This window comes from Channa argus, chromosome 1, assembly GCF_033026475.1.
Source record: "Channa argus isolate prfri chromosome 1, Channa argus male v1.0, whole genome shotgun sequence".
NCBI classification, from domain to species: domain Eukaryota; kingdom Metazoa; phylum Chordata; class Actinopteri; order Anabantiformes; family Channidae; genus Channa; species Channa argus.
In genome coordinates, this window is record NC_090197.1 from 29,036,355 (window position 1) to 29,052,248 (window position 15,894).

General features: G+C 40.6%; 1 protein-coding gene across 2 annotated transcripts in view; it reads left to right on the forward strand.

Annotated features, from left to right (window-relative positions):
- Positions 1 to 15,894, forward strand: part of LOC137101497 (spectrin beta chain, non-erythrocytic 1-like) — a 104,388-nt gene that overhangs the window by 19,930 nt on the left and 68,564 nt on the right. For both annotated transcript variants that reach the window (XM_067479982.1, XM_067479989.1), the window contains exon 2: positions 12,162 to 12,447. In XM_067479982.1, coding sequence (XP_067336083.1) covers positions 12,300 to 12,447 — 148 coding nt within the window. In that variant the 5' untranslated portion in view covers positions 12,162 to 12,299. The remainder of the gene's footprint in view (positions 1 to 12,161; positions 12,448 to 15,894) is intronic.

Genomic DNA, 15,894 nt, shown 5'->3' on the forward strand with positions numbered 1-15,894 from the left:
TGTTACACAACATTTGCTGCTTTCTCATCTTGTCTCATTCTTTTCTTCCTGTCATCAGTCCCCCTGGTTTTCTCTCTCTCTGTCCAGTGTTACTACAGAGCTTCTGTCAGTGTCAGACACTGCTCTGTTCTGCCTCACTGTGTGTGTGTGTGTGTGTGTGTGTGTGAGAGAGTCTTGTGCTGCAGCACTTTAGTGTTATGAAACAGGAGTGGAATTTATAGGCTGCCATAAGGTAACTGTGTGTGTGTGTGTGTGTCCCAGGCTGTCCTAGTGGGGTCCCAGGCTGATGCAACACAATGACATCTCCATTTCCTGGTGGAACAAAGGATGGTGTGTGAGTCCTTGAGTGTTAATGACTGAGGACACAGACAGACACACTGAGCACGCAGGACCCTCATTGATAATTAATAGCTGGTGTGCTGCTGCTTGATAAATGAAATGTTTGGTTTGAGGCTTCCAGATGTGGTCAGACTGCACATCTGGTGTGTGTGTGTGTGTGTGTGTGTTAAGTACTAAGTGCCTCCTAAGCTCCGTCTACATGATGGAGCATATATTGGCTTTGCACTTCAAACAGTAAAGATCTTAAGAGAAACAGGATGTTAGACTTAAATAAATGCACGCATGCACGCACACACAAGCAAATGACTAATTCATGGTAAACTTATCAAATATAGATCCACTAAATGTAATGCGAAACAACTCAAATTTTATGTGGTGCAGCCTTTCCTGGACCAGTAATGAAATTAATCCATTTTGGACTAGAGATGCGTCCTCATGCAGGTAAATGCTTCTCATCCTGTGTGAACCTGGACGTAAAGGAACGGTATGAAGAAGCAGAGCAGGGTCTGATGTCACATTGAATGTCACATTTTTCCTAAGGTTGCTGATGGCCTAGATGCCCAGCTACATGCACCGTGTGTCATCGCTTAATTCAGAGTGGCTGTAAATATTCTGGGCATATGCTCTTCTGCTTTTCTGATGGGCCAGAACAGTTTGGCTCTCGCTGTTGTTAGAGCCGCCTTGTCTTGGGCTTTCAGCAATGCTCATAACTAATTCTGTTTATTCCAAGTTTGCGTATTTTCTGTATGTTGCATACTGTTGCAGTATGTTGTTCCTTAAACATGTTCCCATCAGTCTGCTCAAAGCAGTTGTGCAGAGCAGAGAGGGCTCCTGCAGGCCAGGCTTTCACCTGCTTCAGAACTGGTTTCGAGCATCTGATCAATGGTGCGAATGCTAGAATTAGCATATCAGAGATTTGGTCTGAGCAGCTGAGGAGGGGACGGGGCTCCACCTGGTATGTACCAGAGTTGTTTGCGTGAACCGGATCCATAATTGATGAGGACAAAACTGAAAACAAACTCTGCTGAGCTAAAATCGTAAGGTCCAGTTACTAACAGTCATATTCATGTTTCTCAAGAATATTTAAAAAAAACCTTTTGAACATTACCTGAAGTTATTTTACCTTCATATTCCTGTGTAGACAGTATTTTTACAGGTCGTGTTTGTGTGCCTCCATAGTTCAGGTTTAATTAAGCTGGTTTTGTATTCGACTTTAGTATGTTTGTCATCATTTTTGTCCACCTTTTGTGTTTGTGGATATAAGGAAGTGACTGTTCTCAGCCCAGTGCTTTCAGGATTATCTGTTTCTTTATCTTTGGTTTCACTTTCTGAATCTCTGCTCTGAAGAAAACAACTCGCCTGACTGAGCAAATGCGATCACATGACTTATTGATGGCAAGCAGCTGCTCAGAGGAGTAGCCTGGTTCAGTATGGGTTTACTTACACTTTTTGGGCTGGTTTGTTATGGATCGGGTCAGTTTGAAGCTGTGAGATGAGACAAAGTAAAGGATAGGGAGGCGCCTGAAAAGCTTCCTGTGAAAATCAAAGGGGCAGAAACACAAAAGCGCAGCAAACACTCAGTGTGTGTCTGTGCGTGCACACTACAGCTGACCTTGAAGCCATTCTGAGGATCAGCAGCAGGGTGGGTCCAGGCCTTTAGACAACCTCCATATTATCCAGTACTGATTCTTTAACTGGTTAAACTGTCTGTTTTGCTTGTTATTCATTCCTAAAAACAGCTTGTTGTGATTCCAGATAAAACAGTTGTTATTGAATTTGTTTCATATCAAAAATTTGAAATAGGTTAAAGATAATAATAATATATTATTTCTAGGGCTGGAGAGGAATCTTGGACTATTTAGTTTTTAATATCAGCATCTAAAACAGTGTTTAGTGTTTATGAAGCACAGACATTCTACATGTGGACACACTGGGAGCAGAGCATCGGGTTCAGATAAAGATAAAAAATGGTGTTCAGGAGTCATGACAGACCTAAATGTTTCTGAACCAGGACCTTTATTGTTATAGTGTCTCTCCCACTTTTGATCAACATTTGGTTAAATAAAGGTAGAGATGTTTTGACTTTTTCCAAGACTCAATACAGTTTTATAGTTTAGTACTCCCAGATGCAAGTTCTAAATAGTACTAGTTTAGTGCTTGCATCCGGGAGTACTCCAAGTACTATTCTACTACCAATACTAATATGGCGGCGACTGGTGTTTATAGAACAGAGCAGCTTTCTCTGAAAATAAGTAAAAGAAAAGGAATAAAGTTGAACAAAGCACAGATTTAGAGTGAGATACTGGATGGAGAAGCGTGAACGATATGGACTGTAGTCTCCAGAGGATTATGAAGGTAAAATTACTTTGGAAAACAAGAACTTCATTATAGTTGTTGCTGAGTTCAGTAACAAATTATATAACAACATATAATAACATTATATTGTCCTTATCAATTATATCAGATGTATCAGATGTTTTTATGAGTACAAGTACACAAAGGCAGGATAGCACCTGATGCCTAATACTGGTATTAGGACCTCCCTTAATAGCAGTATTAGATAAGACTACAGGACTCTTGATTTGGATCTGGACCAAAGACAGACTTGATGAAACATGATGTTGTTGCTGAAACAACTTGATGTTGTTTACTGGACAGTAAACAACAGTGATAACAAATTCACTTATTAAAGTGTAAAGGACTAAAACAACTTTAAAACTGTCAAACTGAACTTCAAAATTCAAGTGTGAAGGTGGACTTTGCACGTGTCCCCAGGAGGGGGTTGACCCCCTCTGCAAGACTCATTAGAGCGTGACTTCCCAGAGTGCACTGGGAGGTGAGAGGCAGAGGTCGACGAGCTGTTGAGTGCAGGATAATTCTGTCAGAACACACACAGTTTTACAGTGATAGTGAGTTACACATGGTACAGTGTACGTGCCAATTCCAGTTATAAAAAAGTTTTTGCATGATTATTCTCTTGCTGGGGCGGCCATGTTGGACGTCCTGGAGCAGGAGTTAAACAGCAGCAGAAAGAGGATGTGGTGACAGTGCGACAATATGCCTGTATTCGGCCTCTCACTCTCTCTCTCCGTCTGTTTCAGTCACTCGTCTGCTCGCTGGCCCTTCCCTTTTTCTTTCTGCCAGCTCTGGGTGTGATCTCATCCACTACGACTGCTGACACATTCCTTTACTCTCAGCCCTTTATTCCCTGTATGTGTGAGTGTGTGTGTGTGTGTGTGTGTGTGTGTGTGCGCCCCCTCTCACATGATAAAACAGAAAGGCCCCGGAAAACCCAGTGAATGGTTTTATCTCATCCGGCTAAAGATCTGGACAGTGTGTTTAGTGGGCACAGACCATCAGCACATAAAGTGTGGAAAGGATTTTATGTCCACTGTTTCTTTAACAAACCTCCTTTTAAAAGTTTGTATTGCAGTATTGTTTAAGTCAGCAATTTTTACTGTGGGCGACAACCCAGAGTCAGTGTTTTTTTTTTTTTTTTTTTTTTTTTAAGCCTTTGTATGTTTACATATTGCTAAAGAAGGAATGGCAACTATGCTGAACTATCTATCTGCTGTGGTGTATCCGCTAATGTACAGAAAACCCACTGGGTTATTCTGGTACTGAAGATTTTCAGGCAAGTTTTGTAGTTACAAGCGATGTCTATTGCTTGTTGTTAGCTGATTGATTATATTTTAATCTGCAGATCTAAACATTCATGCACCATGTCTCTCCTTTGATATTTGAGTTCCTTATTTCACACAAAAATTATCTAGAATCTTTGCTTCAACATCACATCTTTATTGTAACTTGAAATGATAAACAACTCCGATTCATTAAAATATAAGAACATCCCTCAGACGGTGACAGTCTGCCTTAATCCACTCATAACAGAAATTTTTACTTTATAAAGGAATCTGGCTTTTAATCGACACGCCTCATAGATGCGTTGCACTGTCGCATCCTCCAACTCTGTACTTGTTCGTTCTGTTGATGCAGCTGTGGATTGTTTTTCCAGGCTCTGCCTCAGTGTTTGTCCTTTGACAGGAGGAGACTGCCAGAGCTTAGTCACCAGCAGAAAGCTGTAGGGCTTCAATCTGCTGCAGCTGTACGTTGTCATTTGGAGAAACAGTAAAGGCGCAATGGTTAGAAGACTATCAAAATAATGACTGAATTACGTCTAACTGCAAAAGTCACAGTGATCATGACTTGCAGTTTTCTGTCATGTTACCATCAGTCTGCAGTGATGTTTTTATTCTGTAGTCTTTTTGTTGCAGAAAACTGAGTTTGTGTGAATCACCTAATGACCTTAATGATATTTATTTGCATTCCCTGATGAATATCAGGTCGCTTCTACTTTGTTATTTTTTTGAGTTGCTGTCAGTGTCACTCAATCATCCAGTAGAAATTTCACAATAAAAGCTGCTTAAGGATTCTGTTATTAAAGTTACTGGATGACTTTTAATGTGAAATCTCTGCACAGGAAGTCACTGAAAGTTGTTTGATCTAGTAGAAATGTACTATCTAAAACAAATGTCTTATGCAGTGAGTAACAGTACTGAAAATGTTTGCTAAAATAAAGAACTAATGCATTACAAAAAATAAGTAATTTAATTTAATAAATTTAATAAAAAGTAATTTCAAGTAATCCTCTGAGTAAAATGAATGTACTAAAGTAAAGTGAGTAAATTACTAATTCAAGGCTCCTCCATAGCAGCAAAAGTGCACTAAACTGAGCTGTTATCTGCAACATGTCTCAAATCTTTTTTCAAAAGAAAAAGTGATGCTCAAATGTGAGGAGACAGACGGTGAAAAGAACAGACTGGAGTTTTTGCTTGTTTGTGTTTTTGGTCCGCTGCCTCATCGATCAATCGATCTGTTCAACCACTGGAACCACTACTGAGTTGGTGGTTAACCTTCTGTGATAACCTAATTAAAGCAATAGAGACACTGACTGTCCCGCTGACCTTTTACCACTGGCATGACATTTTAGATCTTTGCTCTGTAGTGAGACAGTGGGGGGGGGAGGGGGATGACAAAACATTTGAACAGGAAGTGCCTAAAGCCTTTTGTCTCTGGTTCATGTCTGTCCTGGTTTGTTAGGACAAAGACAATCACTCTCAGAAGACAGGGCTCAGTTCAGACTGGAGTGGCAGGGATTCTGACACTGCTCTTAATGGTCAGAGGGTGAAAAGCTCTGGGTCTGCACACGTTGCCCTTTTCCCAATTGTTGACTGATGCCTCACTAATGTTTGTTGATGAGACTGACAGGACTGTACAGTAAAACAGTGTTGTTGTTGTTGTTGTTGTGTAGCATCATCGATTTTTGCCTAACTAGTGGTTCACAATTGGTGTTTGTTTTCTTTTACACCATCTTTCTGTACCACATATAGTGAGGTCCATATATATTTGGAGAGTGATACTGTTTTCATTTATATCTACACATTCAACATAAAAGTGCTTAAAGTGTAGACTGTAGGATTTAAAGCCATTCTTATCCATACACCACAAGAATTTGTGACTTATAAATATTTGGACATTTGCCTGTAGGGATCTCTCGATACCACTTTTTCCTAGATAGAATACATTTGAGTTTACATTTGAGTACATGCAGATAAAAGTACTGATATAGTACTGAGATTTAGTACTGAGTACTAAACAGTTTTGCTTTCAAAATGAGTCCTGGACAGTAACATCCTCATTAGTGCAGTTAAACAAATCCTGCATGAAAAACTACTGCATGAGCTCAGGGACACCACAGAAAATAACTGGAGCAGACAACAGAAGGGTTTTTCCGATTGAGTAAAATGGAGTACACACTGAACTTCACTACACCTACTAAGATTTGTCGGTGTGAATCTTCACCAGGGTAAAACTGCATTAGAGATTAAAGGGTTTGCTGACTGTATTTCATCTGATCCATTAAAATGTCCATCTAGGGGAATGTCCTGACTTGAACTCAAGCAGCAAAGCTTGAACAAGCAGAAATGCTTTCATGACAGAAACTTGAACAAACTGAAAACCAACATCTGCACTGCGACACAGAAGAAACAGTTCCTGATGTTTCTTCTGTCTGCTCCTTTCTCCTCCTGTCAGACCTGAGCTGAGACTCAGCTGAGATCGCCGCGTTGCTGATGTGGAGACTGTTTGATGATGTCAGGTCAGATCGGTGGTGCAGCCCAACATGGATGGCTCTATGTGGCCTACATACCACTGCAGAGAGGAGTGCAATGGATGATCTCCTCAGCCAACACGCACTCACATGCTCTCTCTCTCTCGCTCTCTCTCGCTCTCTCTCGCTCTCTCTCGCTCTCTCTCGCTCTCTCTCGCTCTCTCTCGCTCTCTCTCGCTCTCTCTCGCTCTCTCTCGCTCTCTCTCGCTCTCTCTCTCGTTCTCTTTCGTTCTCTCTCTCGTTCTCTCTCTTTCGTTCTCTCTCTCTCTCTCTCTCTGGCTCTCTCTCGTTTTCTCTCGCTCTCTCTCGTTCTCTCAGTTCACTCTGTTCGTATTATCTGAATGTGACATTTCGGAAGTATGGAAGTTTTTTCCTGAATAAGTTTTGGGAGTTTGCATGTGAGACCAGTGTGTGTAGGTGTGAACTGTGTGTGTAACGCTCCAGTAAAACTGCGTCCTGTTGTAAAAGCAGAATTTGGTGTGAGAGCCTTTGCTGCAGAGCGGCAGAGACGTGCAGCACAGGTGGCTGGTCCTGCGTGGGAGTTTGAATGTTGTTCGGGACTCGGGTCTCTGTTGCCATGGTGAACAATTAATACTTGAATTGCAAAAATGTTAAGACTGCTAAAAATACAGAGCATTGAAGACATGTGCAGGCTGATATTCATCTGACAGAACAGCATCGCTGCTGCTGTAAATTTGCAGTTGCTGGAGCTATAAAGTTATCTTGTCTGTGCCAGAATTATTTTGAAAGGAAAACTGTCCTAACGATCGAGTACTTCTACGGTATTTAGTGTTTTGCTTTGCACAACGTGGTTTTAGTTTTAATAACTCGAAGGTGGACAATGTTGCAGGAGGACCTCTGCAGTTCAAGCAGGGAATGGAAACATGTTCAGAATCTTTTAACAGGGTTTTCTTTCGTCACGTGCTGTAGGTTTCCTATGATTTGCAGAAATCTCCTGCTCTCCTCCAGATGTTTGTGCTTCATGTCCATTCTGTTTTCTGTTGCAGTGTGTCTTCAGCTCTTCGGTTTGAACAGAGTCTGTAATTTGGCTTCAGTGTCCGTGAAGTTTTCGGTTTCTCTGCGAAGCTCCAGCCGAGAGTCTTTGTGGCGCTGTCTGCAGCTTGACAAGTGGGCTATGGCACAATACACGCTGCTCCGGCTGTAACCATGGAGATCGGTGGTTCTGACTTGATAATGTCTGTCTTTCATTGTAAACTCGGAGAGAAAAGAACAGATAAAACACAAATAACACAAAACACAAATAGCCCAAATAACAGAATCTTTTTGAGAGAGAAAAAATGCAAATGTTCTCAATAATAATAATAATAATAATGAGTAATATTTACCAAGACACGTCTTCTTGTTGTTATTAAGTTTAAAGCAGCAAAATGTTTTTAGCGTGGTTTAGATCAGTGATCCAAACTGAGAAGCTGCTCTGTTTGTTGTTTTACTAAGGAATCTTCTGCACATGTAAAGACTCAGATTCACAAATGAACAAACCCCATTTTCAGAAGAGTTGGGATGGTGGGGGAAATGTAACTTGCAATCAAAAACAGTCTAATCTGGCATCTTAAAAAAAAGAAAAAAATGGACTGCACCAAGAAAATCAAGGAGAACTAGACAGTGTTTATCAGACACAAAGAGAAAGAGGGGCTTTAATAGGAGCTGATTGTAGTGGAGAATGCTGGGAGGTGGAAGGAGGATGTGGGCGAGAGACAGAGTAAAAGAAGGATCCATCTGTGGCTGTTAAGATGCTCAGGGAGAAATAAAATATGCGCCGAAATGAAATGTGAACACTTGGGGAAATGTATTTCTGTCCCTTGTCTTTTCCGCAGCCATAACATGGGATTATAGCACAGTTTCTGAACACTAGAGGTCTGTGAAATAAGACTGGAAACATGAATTGATTGTCACAGTAATGATGTCAGCTGTGACCTGTTTGATTGTGTAGGTTACAGTGCAGTCATTGTCTTAATTCTGTCTTAATTTTACTTGATCTGTCTTCAGCCTTTGACACTGTGAACCATTAGATCCTCTTGTCCACACTCTCTAACTTAGGCATCTCTTGATCAGCTCTAGACTGGCTTCGTTCCTACCTAACGGGGCGAACCTTCAAGGTATCCTGGCGGGGGCATCTTTCTCACTCTCAATATACTGCATTCCTGGGTTCCGTCATTCACTCAATATGGTCTTTCCTATCACTGCTACGCTGATGAATCACAGCTCTTCCTGTCCTTTCCACCGGACGGCTCCACTGTTTCATCGCACATTTCTGCCTGTCTCTAAATACTGGATGAGAGAGAGACATCTTCAACTCAACGTCTCCAAGACCTAAGTCTTTGTCTTCCCAGCAAGACCTTCGACGCAACAAAACATCAGCATCAACATTGGATATACAGTGATTGTCCCCACTAAGTCGGCCAAAAATCTGGGGGTCATCAACAAAAACTGAGCTTTAAGGACCACATCTCCTCAGTCTCTAGGCCGTGCAGATTTGCCCTCTACAACATCAGGAAGATCAGACCCTACATCACGGAATATACAACCCAACTCTTTGTACAGGCGCCGCTTTGTTGACGGGGTTACTGATATCCACGATCAAACCCTTGCAGATAATCCGAAACACAGCAGTTCACCTCATTTTTAATCAGCCAGTGTGCCATGACTGGTGGCGACTCATGTCATACCACTCTTTAGATCTCTACACTGGCTTCCTGTAGCTGCTCGCATCTAAGTCTACAATCTTTCCCGTCCACTGCGGTCTGCTAACTAACGACGTCTGGTGGTCCCAGCACCGCATAGAAGACACCAAGCAAATTTTTTGGCGAAATGATCTCAAGATGGTGGAACGAGCTACCAAACTCTGCACGCTCAACAGATTCTCCCAATATTCAAAAAACTGCTGAAAACAAACTCTTCTGCATCTTCCTATGCACTTAAATCTATATTTAAAAAAATAAAAACTTCCTTTCTGCTCTTTCTCGCTCTTGCATCTCGTGAGATATGAACAATTTTCTGATAGGACTTCTCTTTGATGTTTTCTCCTTGACTTAGATTTTTGCTGCCTTGTACCTCACTTGTAAGGCGCTTTGGATGAAAGCATCTGCTAATTGTAAATGTCATTGAACAGTCCTGAATGACTTTTTCTCTCCTTACATTCTTTTTTTCCTAGATTCTCAATGTCTCATCTTGTCCTCTCTCCATTTTTCACAACGTTCTTAATCTTTAATTGATATGTTAAGTGACTTAATAGATTAGATAATTAATTTAACTCTGCATCTAAAAACATGTCAGTTTGTTCAGATGTGACAACATTGATAGACACACACCTTAAAACATTGTGTGCCTATAGCTTGTCCACTGTGAACATGTGCAGTAACTCTCAGCTCATCTCACTGTCCTGCACTGACACACTTTCTAGAAACTCCGTGCATGTTGTCATGACTCCCTTGCTGGTGTGTGTGTGTGTGTGTGTGTGTGTGTGTGTGTGTGTCTGAGCTTTATAGCTTCTGCATGAGTGCACATTGTGTTTCCTTCACTCTGGCAACGCACGCACCCAAGCTTCCCATCGGTGGCGACGTATTTTTAGCGTAGCAACACGAGCAGCTCCAGCCTGACTGGTTGTTGAGCTGAGTGGGTGGCAACGCACACATACACAAAGTATATCAGTGTATACCTCTGCATCAGAAAAACAGTTTTTGCTCTGCAGACTTGAGTTAACTTCAGAAGGAGGGAACATGGGGACAGTTTGTGTTAACAAACAGGAAACTTTTTGTGTCGAACCAACAGACCCTCAGATCTGTCACTGATTGGCTCCTGCTGCTCAACGACAAATTAATTTATGAATTCTGTTTCCACCACAGTTCTGCAGCTACTAATTTAAAGATATAAACTCATGATTTTCCTCCATTGGCTGAATCATGAGAAAAGTCCTTCAGTGTCCACATGTGACAAAAGGTGACGTTATCAGTCCACAGCATAACCATTTTAAAACAAGAAAAGCTGAAAGCGCATCAAAGGTTTCTAATGTTTGCTGACTGCATTAAAGAGTAAAATTACATGGCTCCACGATTGATTGATTGATTTATTGGATATTATTTGAATGTGTCCAGTCTTTGGTACTTATAAAACATCTGAGTTTCCTATTGTCAAAAATACAAATGTATCAAGCAGAAAATTCTCAAACTGAGACACAGTAAATGTTTTTGGTGAAAAAAATAATTAAAACATGAATAAGTACACTAAAAAGTAATGAGCAGCTCAAATTTTCAGTTTAAATTGGTCTATTAATTCACAAATTCAATGTAAAAATAAAAGGAGATCCCCACATACTCTCAGAGTACTAACCCCTGTATTTGTTAAAAGGTTATGTGTAATGAAATGTCTCATGGGAAGGGGGACCTGTTGTTAAATGGGAGCAGTCGCTGTCGGTCAGTCAGTCTGTGGGGGTTTGTGTTGAGTCATGGGCCATCTGCTGTCAGGCTCATTGTGCTGAGTCGCTGCTCTCTGTTTACCTGCTCAGTTTGTTGGTCCTCGCTCAGTGACAGTGAACACACGTCTGCATTTTCAAATTCGGTCAATAAACAGTTTGACACAAGCTGCTGATGCTGCTGCTGCAGGGCAAAAAAGCTACTGGTTAAACTAATTAACTGCTAATAGACCCAACATAATAATCCAATGGTCAGAGTGTGTTTTAAAAAGTACCATATTCACAAAGTTTTAGAAGTAAAAGTTGGTTTAAATTATCAGAAAATAAAGATCTGTGGCTTTCGGCTTGTCCCTTCAAGGGTCGACAAAGCATAAGGTGTTCTGCACGTTGGTCTAGCATGTGTTTTTATGCCCATTTGGTCAGGGTGAGGAAAACAGTTGTGTTGAAATAATCTTTTCCAGTTTCCCCACAGCAGAGAATCTGAGGTTGTTAACTTGGACCAGAATTTTTTTTTTCACTATGTTTACACATTTTATTCTGTAATTTATAAACTACTCAGTAATCAATTATTGAAATGATCACTGCAGCCCTGATTTTTAAAGTTCACTATAGCATGTAATAGTAATTTTTAAAGTACTATTACTACAGTAATCAGTTAGACTAAATTATCTGTGTGTGTTGTAGTGGCGTGTTGTGGCCAGAGGGGGGGACTCTTCTCTCACATTACAGATGAACTTGATGCAGATTAGAAAGTGGCTTTGCAGCTGATCAGAGAGAGAGATGGTCAGATGTCACAGCAGGCTGCTGCTCTCCTAGTTTCCTCAGTGAGGAGCTGTTTGCCTTTCTAATGGAGTCTAATGTTCTATCATCTGTTAGTGTGCATGTTAATATCCTCATACAACAAAGCATACAGGGTCAGTATGTGAATTTGTCTCTTTCGGTTTTCTTTGTTTAGTGACTCATTTTGGTAGTTTTTGTTTTTGAAAACAGTGACACCCCCACCCCCTAGGATCATCTGACCCCCTGGTTTGTCTCCAACTGTCTGTATCATTGTTGTCAAACTCAAACTCACGGCCTTCTCTCCTTGCAGGACATTTAAATGCGCATTTTGTTGACTGTGAGAAGGATTCCTCCCTGTTTGTGTGCCCATGGCAAAGTTCAGATTTTCAGTTTCAGCATCCTCCACTAACTCAGCCTCTGTCTTCTCCATTTTGGTCTCTGCAGGTTTTGAAGAAGCCTCCCAGCCTGCCAGTCAGACCCGGTTTCAGTGTGTGAGTGGGAGTGTGTCAGAGGGTCCCTTCGTCAACAGCAGCAACAGGTGGAAGGAGGAGGGGGCGGGGGTGGAGACGCATCGAGTTCGAGATGACGTCTGTAGCGGCCGAGTACGAACACATGGAGATCCAGCAGCAGTACAGTGATGGCGTCAACAACCGCTGGGATGCCGATGACTGGGACAATGAGAACAGCTCTGCACGTCTGTTCGAGCGCTCGCGCATCAAAGCTCTCGCAGGTAGGACGAATGGATGGATGTGATTGGAGTGATTCCTAGGAGTTGACAAGCATTGATCCTCTGTCTTTGTTTTTTCGTGGTTATTTATGTCATATATTGAAGTTACCACATTTGTGTTAAAAAATGAAAAACATTTGAATTGTATCTAAACATAACAAATTAGTTAGTTCAGCTGAGTAGTTGACGTATCAATGAACTAAAATAGTGATTCACATGATTTAAGTCTGGGTTAGTTGAAGCCCGTTTGAAAAAGAGAAAATCAGATCTGCGGTGTTTCACTCAGAGCTCGGTTCTTGGCTTTGGCTCAGCCCCGTGTGTTTTTGTCGTTAATCAGTGGGAGCCTGAGGGTTTCATAAGATGTGGGGTCGCAGAGTTTGTGTCAACACAGAGAACAATGCAGCCGATCAAAGCCCAAGTTGCAACATGAAAACTTTGACATATTTTTCCTCAGAAGATGTGACCGAGAGGGGAAAATGGAAACTTTGAGTCACCTGAGTCCAGGCTGCATCGTCGCTCATTAATGAGCTTCAGGCTACACGCGCACACCCATGTGTCATGTCATGGCAGCATGTGGCTGCTGTGACCTTTGACCCCTTCCATTGGTTTTAATTGTATTCAACACTCTCAGGTTTGTGTTTGATTTCAAACACAACCACCCCCCCAAAAAGCAGCTTTTCATGTCACCTTTATTTAAAAAAAAAAAAAAAAAAAATCGTTTCAGGCTGTAATAATCAGAAGCTAAATCAATGTAATAAAAATCAAATGTTTTTATTTTAATGCGCATCAAATATCTCCTTTTGTTCTTTGTTAGAAATAGAAATTATGCTTTTTGTCACAATTCTCCTGCTAACATAGTGCTAATTTTAGCATTGAATAATAATAATTATAAATAATAATAATAAATAATTGTTGCTCACATGCATTGATGGGGGGGGGGGGGGTGTGTGTGTGTTAGTTACAGTAACTCTACCTCTTTGTCCGCCTGCTGTTTTTACCCTGATGGCCGACTGCTTCAGTACCCTCGCACTTTACTAAATAATTCACACCAGTGTTAAATATGCAGGAGAAGGCTGATGGTGTGTGTGTGTGTGTGTGTGTGTGTGTGTGTGTGTATACAAAGTACATTTCTATTTTAAACATGGTAAAGTGTTTTTCTAGCTGGCAAATGTTCACCTGCTGAGGGAAAGGATCAGAATTATAAAAATATTGAAAGTATTGAATTTTTTTTTCTAAATTTGTTTTATGAAAATATAACAATTGGTATAATAATTATTAATAATAAAATATTATATACATAAAATATAATAATTGGTCAATAAACAATATTTTTATATTTTATTATTATTTATTTTATTTTAAACCTTATTTTACTTTATTTTATTTACTTACTTTACTTTTTAGTAAAAAGTAACATCAGGGGCGGCAGTGGCTCAGTTGGTAGTGGTCGCCTACCGACCATAGGGTTGGCAGTTTGTGTTCCAGACAAAGTGCTGAAGTGTCGCTGGGCAAAACACTGAACCCCCAACAGCCTATCCCAATCCCCAGCTGTGCAGTGCTTGTCCCAAGCCCGGTAGAAATTGGGGAGGGTTGCGTCATCCAGGGCATTCAGCATAAAAACTGTGCCAAATCAACATGCGGACAAATGATCCACTGTTGCGACCCTGAACTCACGGGATAAACCGAAAGGACAACAAAAAAAAAAAAAAAAAAAGAAAATGTAAAAAGCAACATCAAATATTAAAACTGAGAATTTTTTTAAGCATTTACATTTTAAAGAGTATCACCACTATGTTTGAAACAGGGTTGCAGTTCTAGCTTTATATTTCCTGTCTAACGAATAACATGCATATTTGACCACTAATACAAATATTTAATTAAAACATATTTATTAGTTGTAAAATATGTGTGTTATTTTTTTAAATATCATTAAAGACTAATTTACATCAGTAAAATTATATCAAACCTTTGGACAGTAACTTTCATCTGTGCCATGGAGTGCTCCTCAAACTACAGTAAATTATTTAAAGTCGGAGAAAGTAAAAATGAAAAATCCATGAGTCCACTTGAAAAAGCAGGTCTTGAGGTGAAAGGATTTGACAGACGTTTCCTTTTCAGTCTGTTGTAGTTCATTGACCTAAAGTAAAGACTGGGTGTGTAGAGACCGTCACTGTTATATCAAAGTAAAAGCATCATCAATATTTTTTCTGCATTGTCTTTAAACCTTTGTTATGGGACGTTTCACACTGAGCATTTATCTTTTGTTAATACTTAACATTCCTGTCTGGAAGCTGCAGCAGAACAACCAGCGTGCCACAAAAAGGAATGTTTTTTTATGTTAATTATTATTTTTAAATGTGGCCGTCTGCCGTAGACTGAATGACCGATTCTCCTCCTCCTCCTCTTGTCTTCCTGATGATGCTGAGCTCAGCAGGCTGGGGTACATGTGGGGTGAGGACATTAAATTAGTGCTGTATTTGATGTAGGATGTGTGTCCATGTCCTTGTCCTCACTGCTTTGATTACAAATGGTTCTCTTCTTTGCTTTTAATGAGCCAAACTCCCCATTGCTAATGTTCTCAAAACTCTTTTCTCTGGGCAGAGGCCACCACTGATCTGCAGGGTGCAGAAATGAAAGCAACCACTGCACTCTGAAAAACAAACATGTGAAATAAAACAAAGTATCTTTCGGTGTAAAATATAAGCTTCTTTGAAATGGTAATGCTGAACCTGTTAGTCACTCTCTATCTCAGCACTACGATGAGATGTGGTTTCAGTAGTATTTCAACTCTACTACTAGCAGCTAGTAGTACTAGCTAGTAGTACTAGCTGCTAGTCGAAAAAAGGTCAGAATTAGCAACACTGTTATGAAGTGATTAGGCAGATCTGTCCGAAAACTGACTAACACTTTGTGCTTCCAGCTTTTACTGTCTGAGGATTTGCTGCTTTATTTGAGTTTGACTTATATTTATTTATTTGTTCAATAATACACAACAGAGATTCTCAGCTCGTCCATCTCTTCATTAGTTCACCTGCACTGACACTGCGGCTTCTGAAAACTGATGCTGAACATTGTGTGTGTGTGTGTGTGTGTGTGTGTGTGTGTGTGTGACTGAAGTCGTGTGTTAGACCTCCATATGATATCCTGGGAAACACAAAACCACCAGTCACCCTGGAAATGCAGGCAGATCTACTTGCAGTGCAGTGAAGGCAGAGACAGAAGAAGAGTGTGTTCTTCCTCTGCAGAGTGTTTGTTTGCTATATTCACCTCTTTCACTAATTAAACATTGCGCCTGTAGCTTCCTGTATATTAAGTCACTATTCTTATTTTCTTCTAAGTCAGTGAAACAGGATTCATACTTGGCCTCGTGAGTGAAGAATCAGTCCTGATGTTTGTCCACACATCAGGACCTTGGCTGCAGCCCTGAGGCGTTTCTGGTAAATTTCTGTG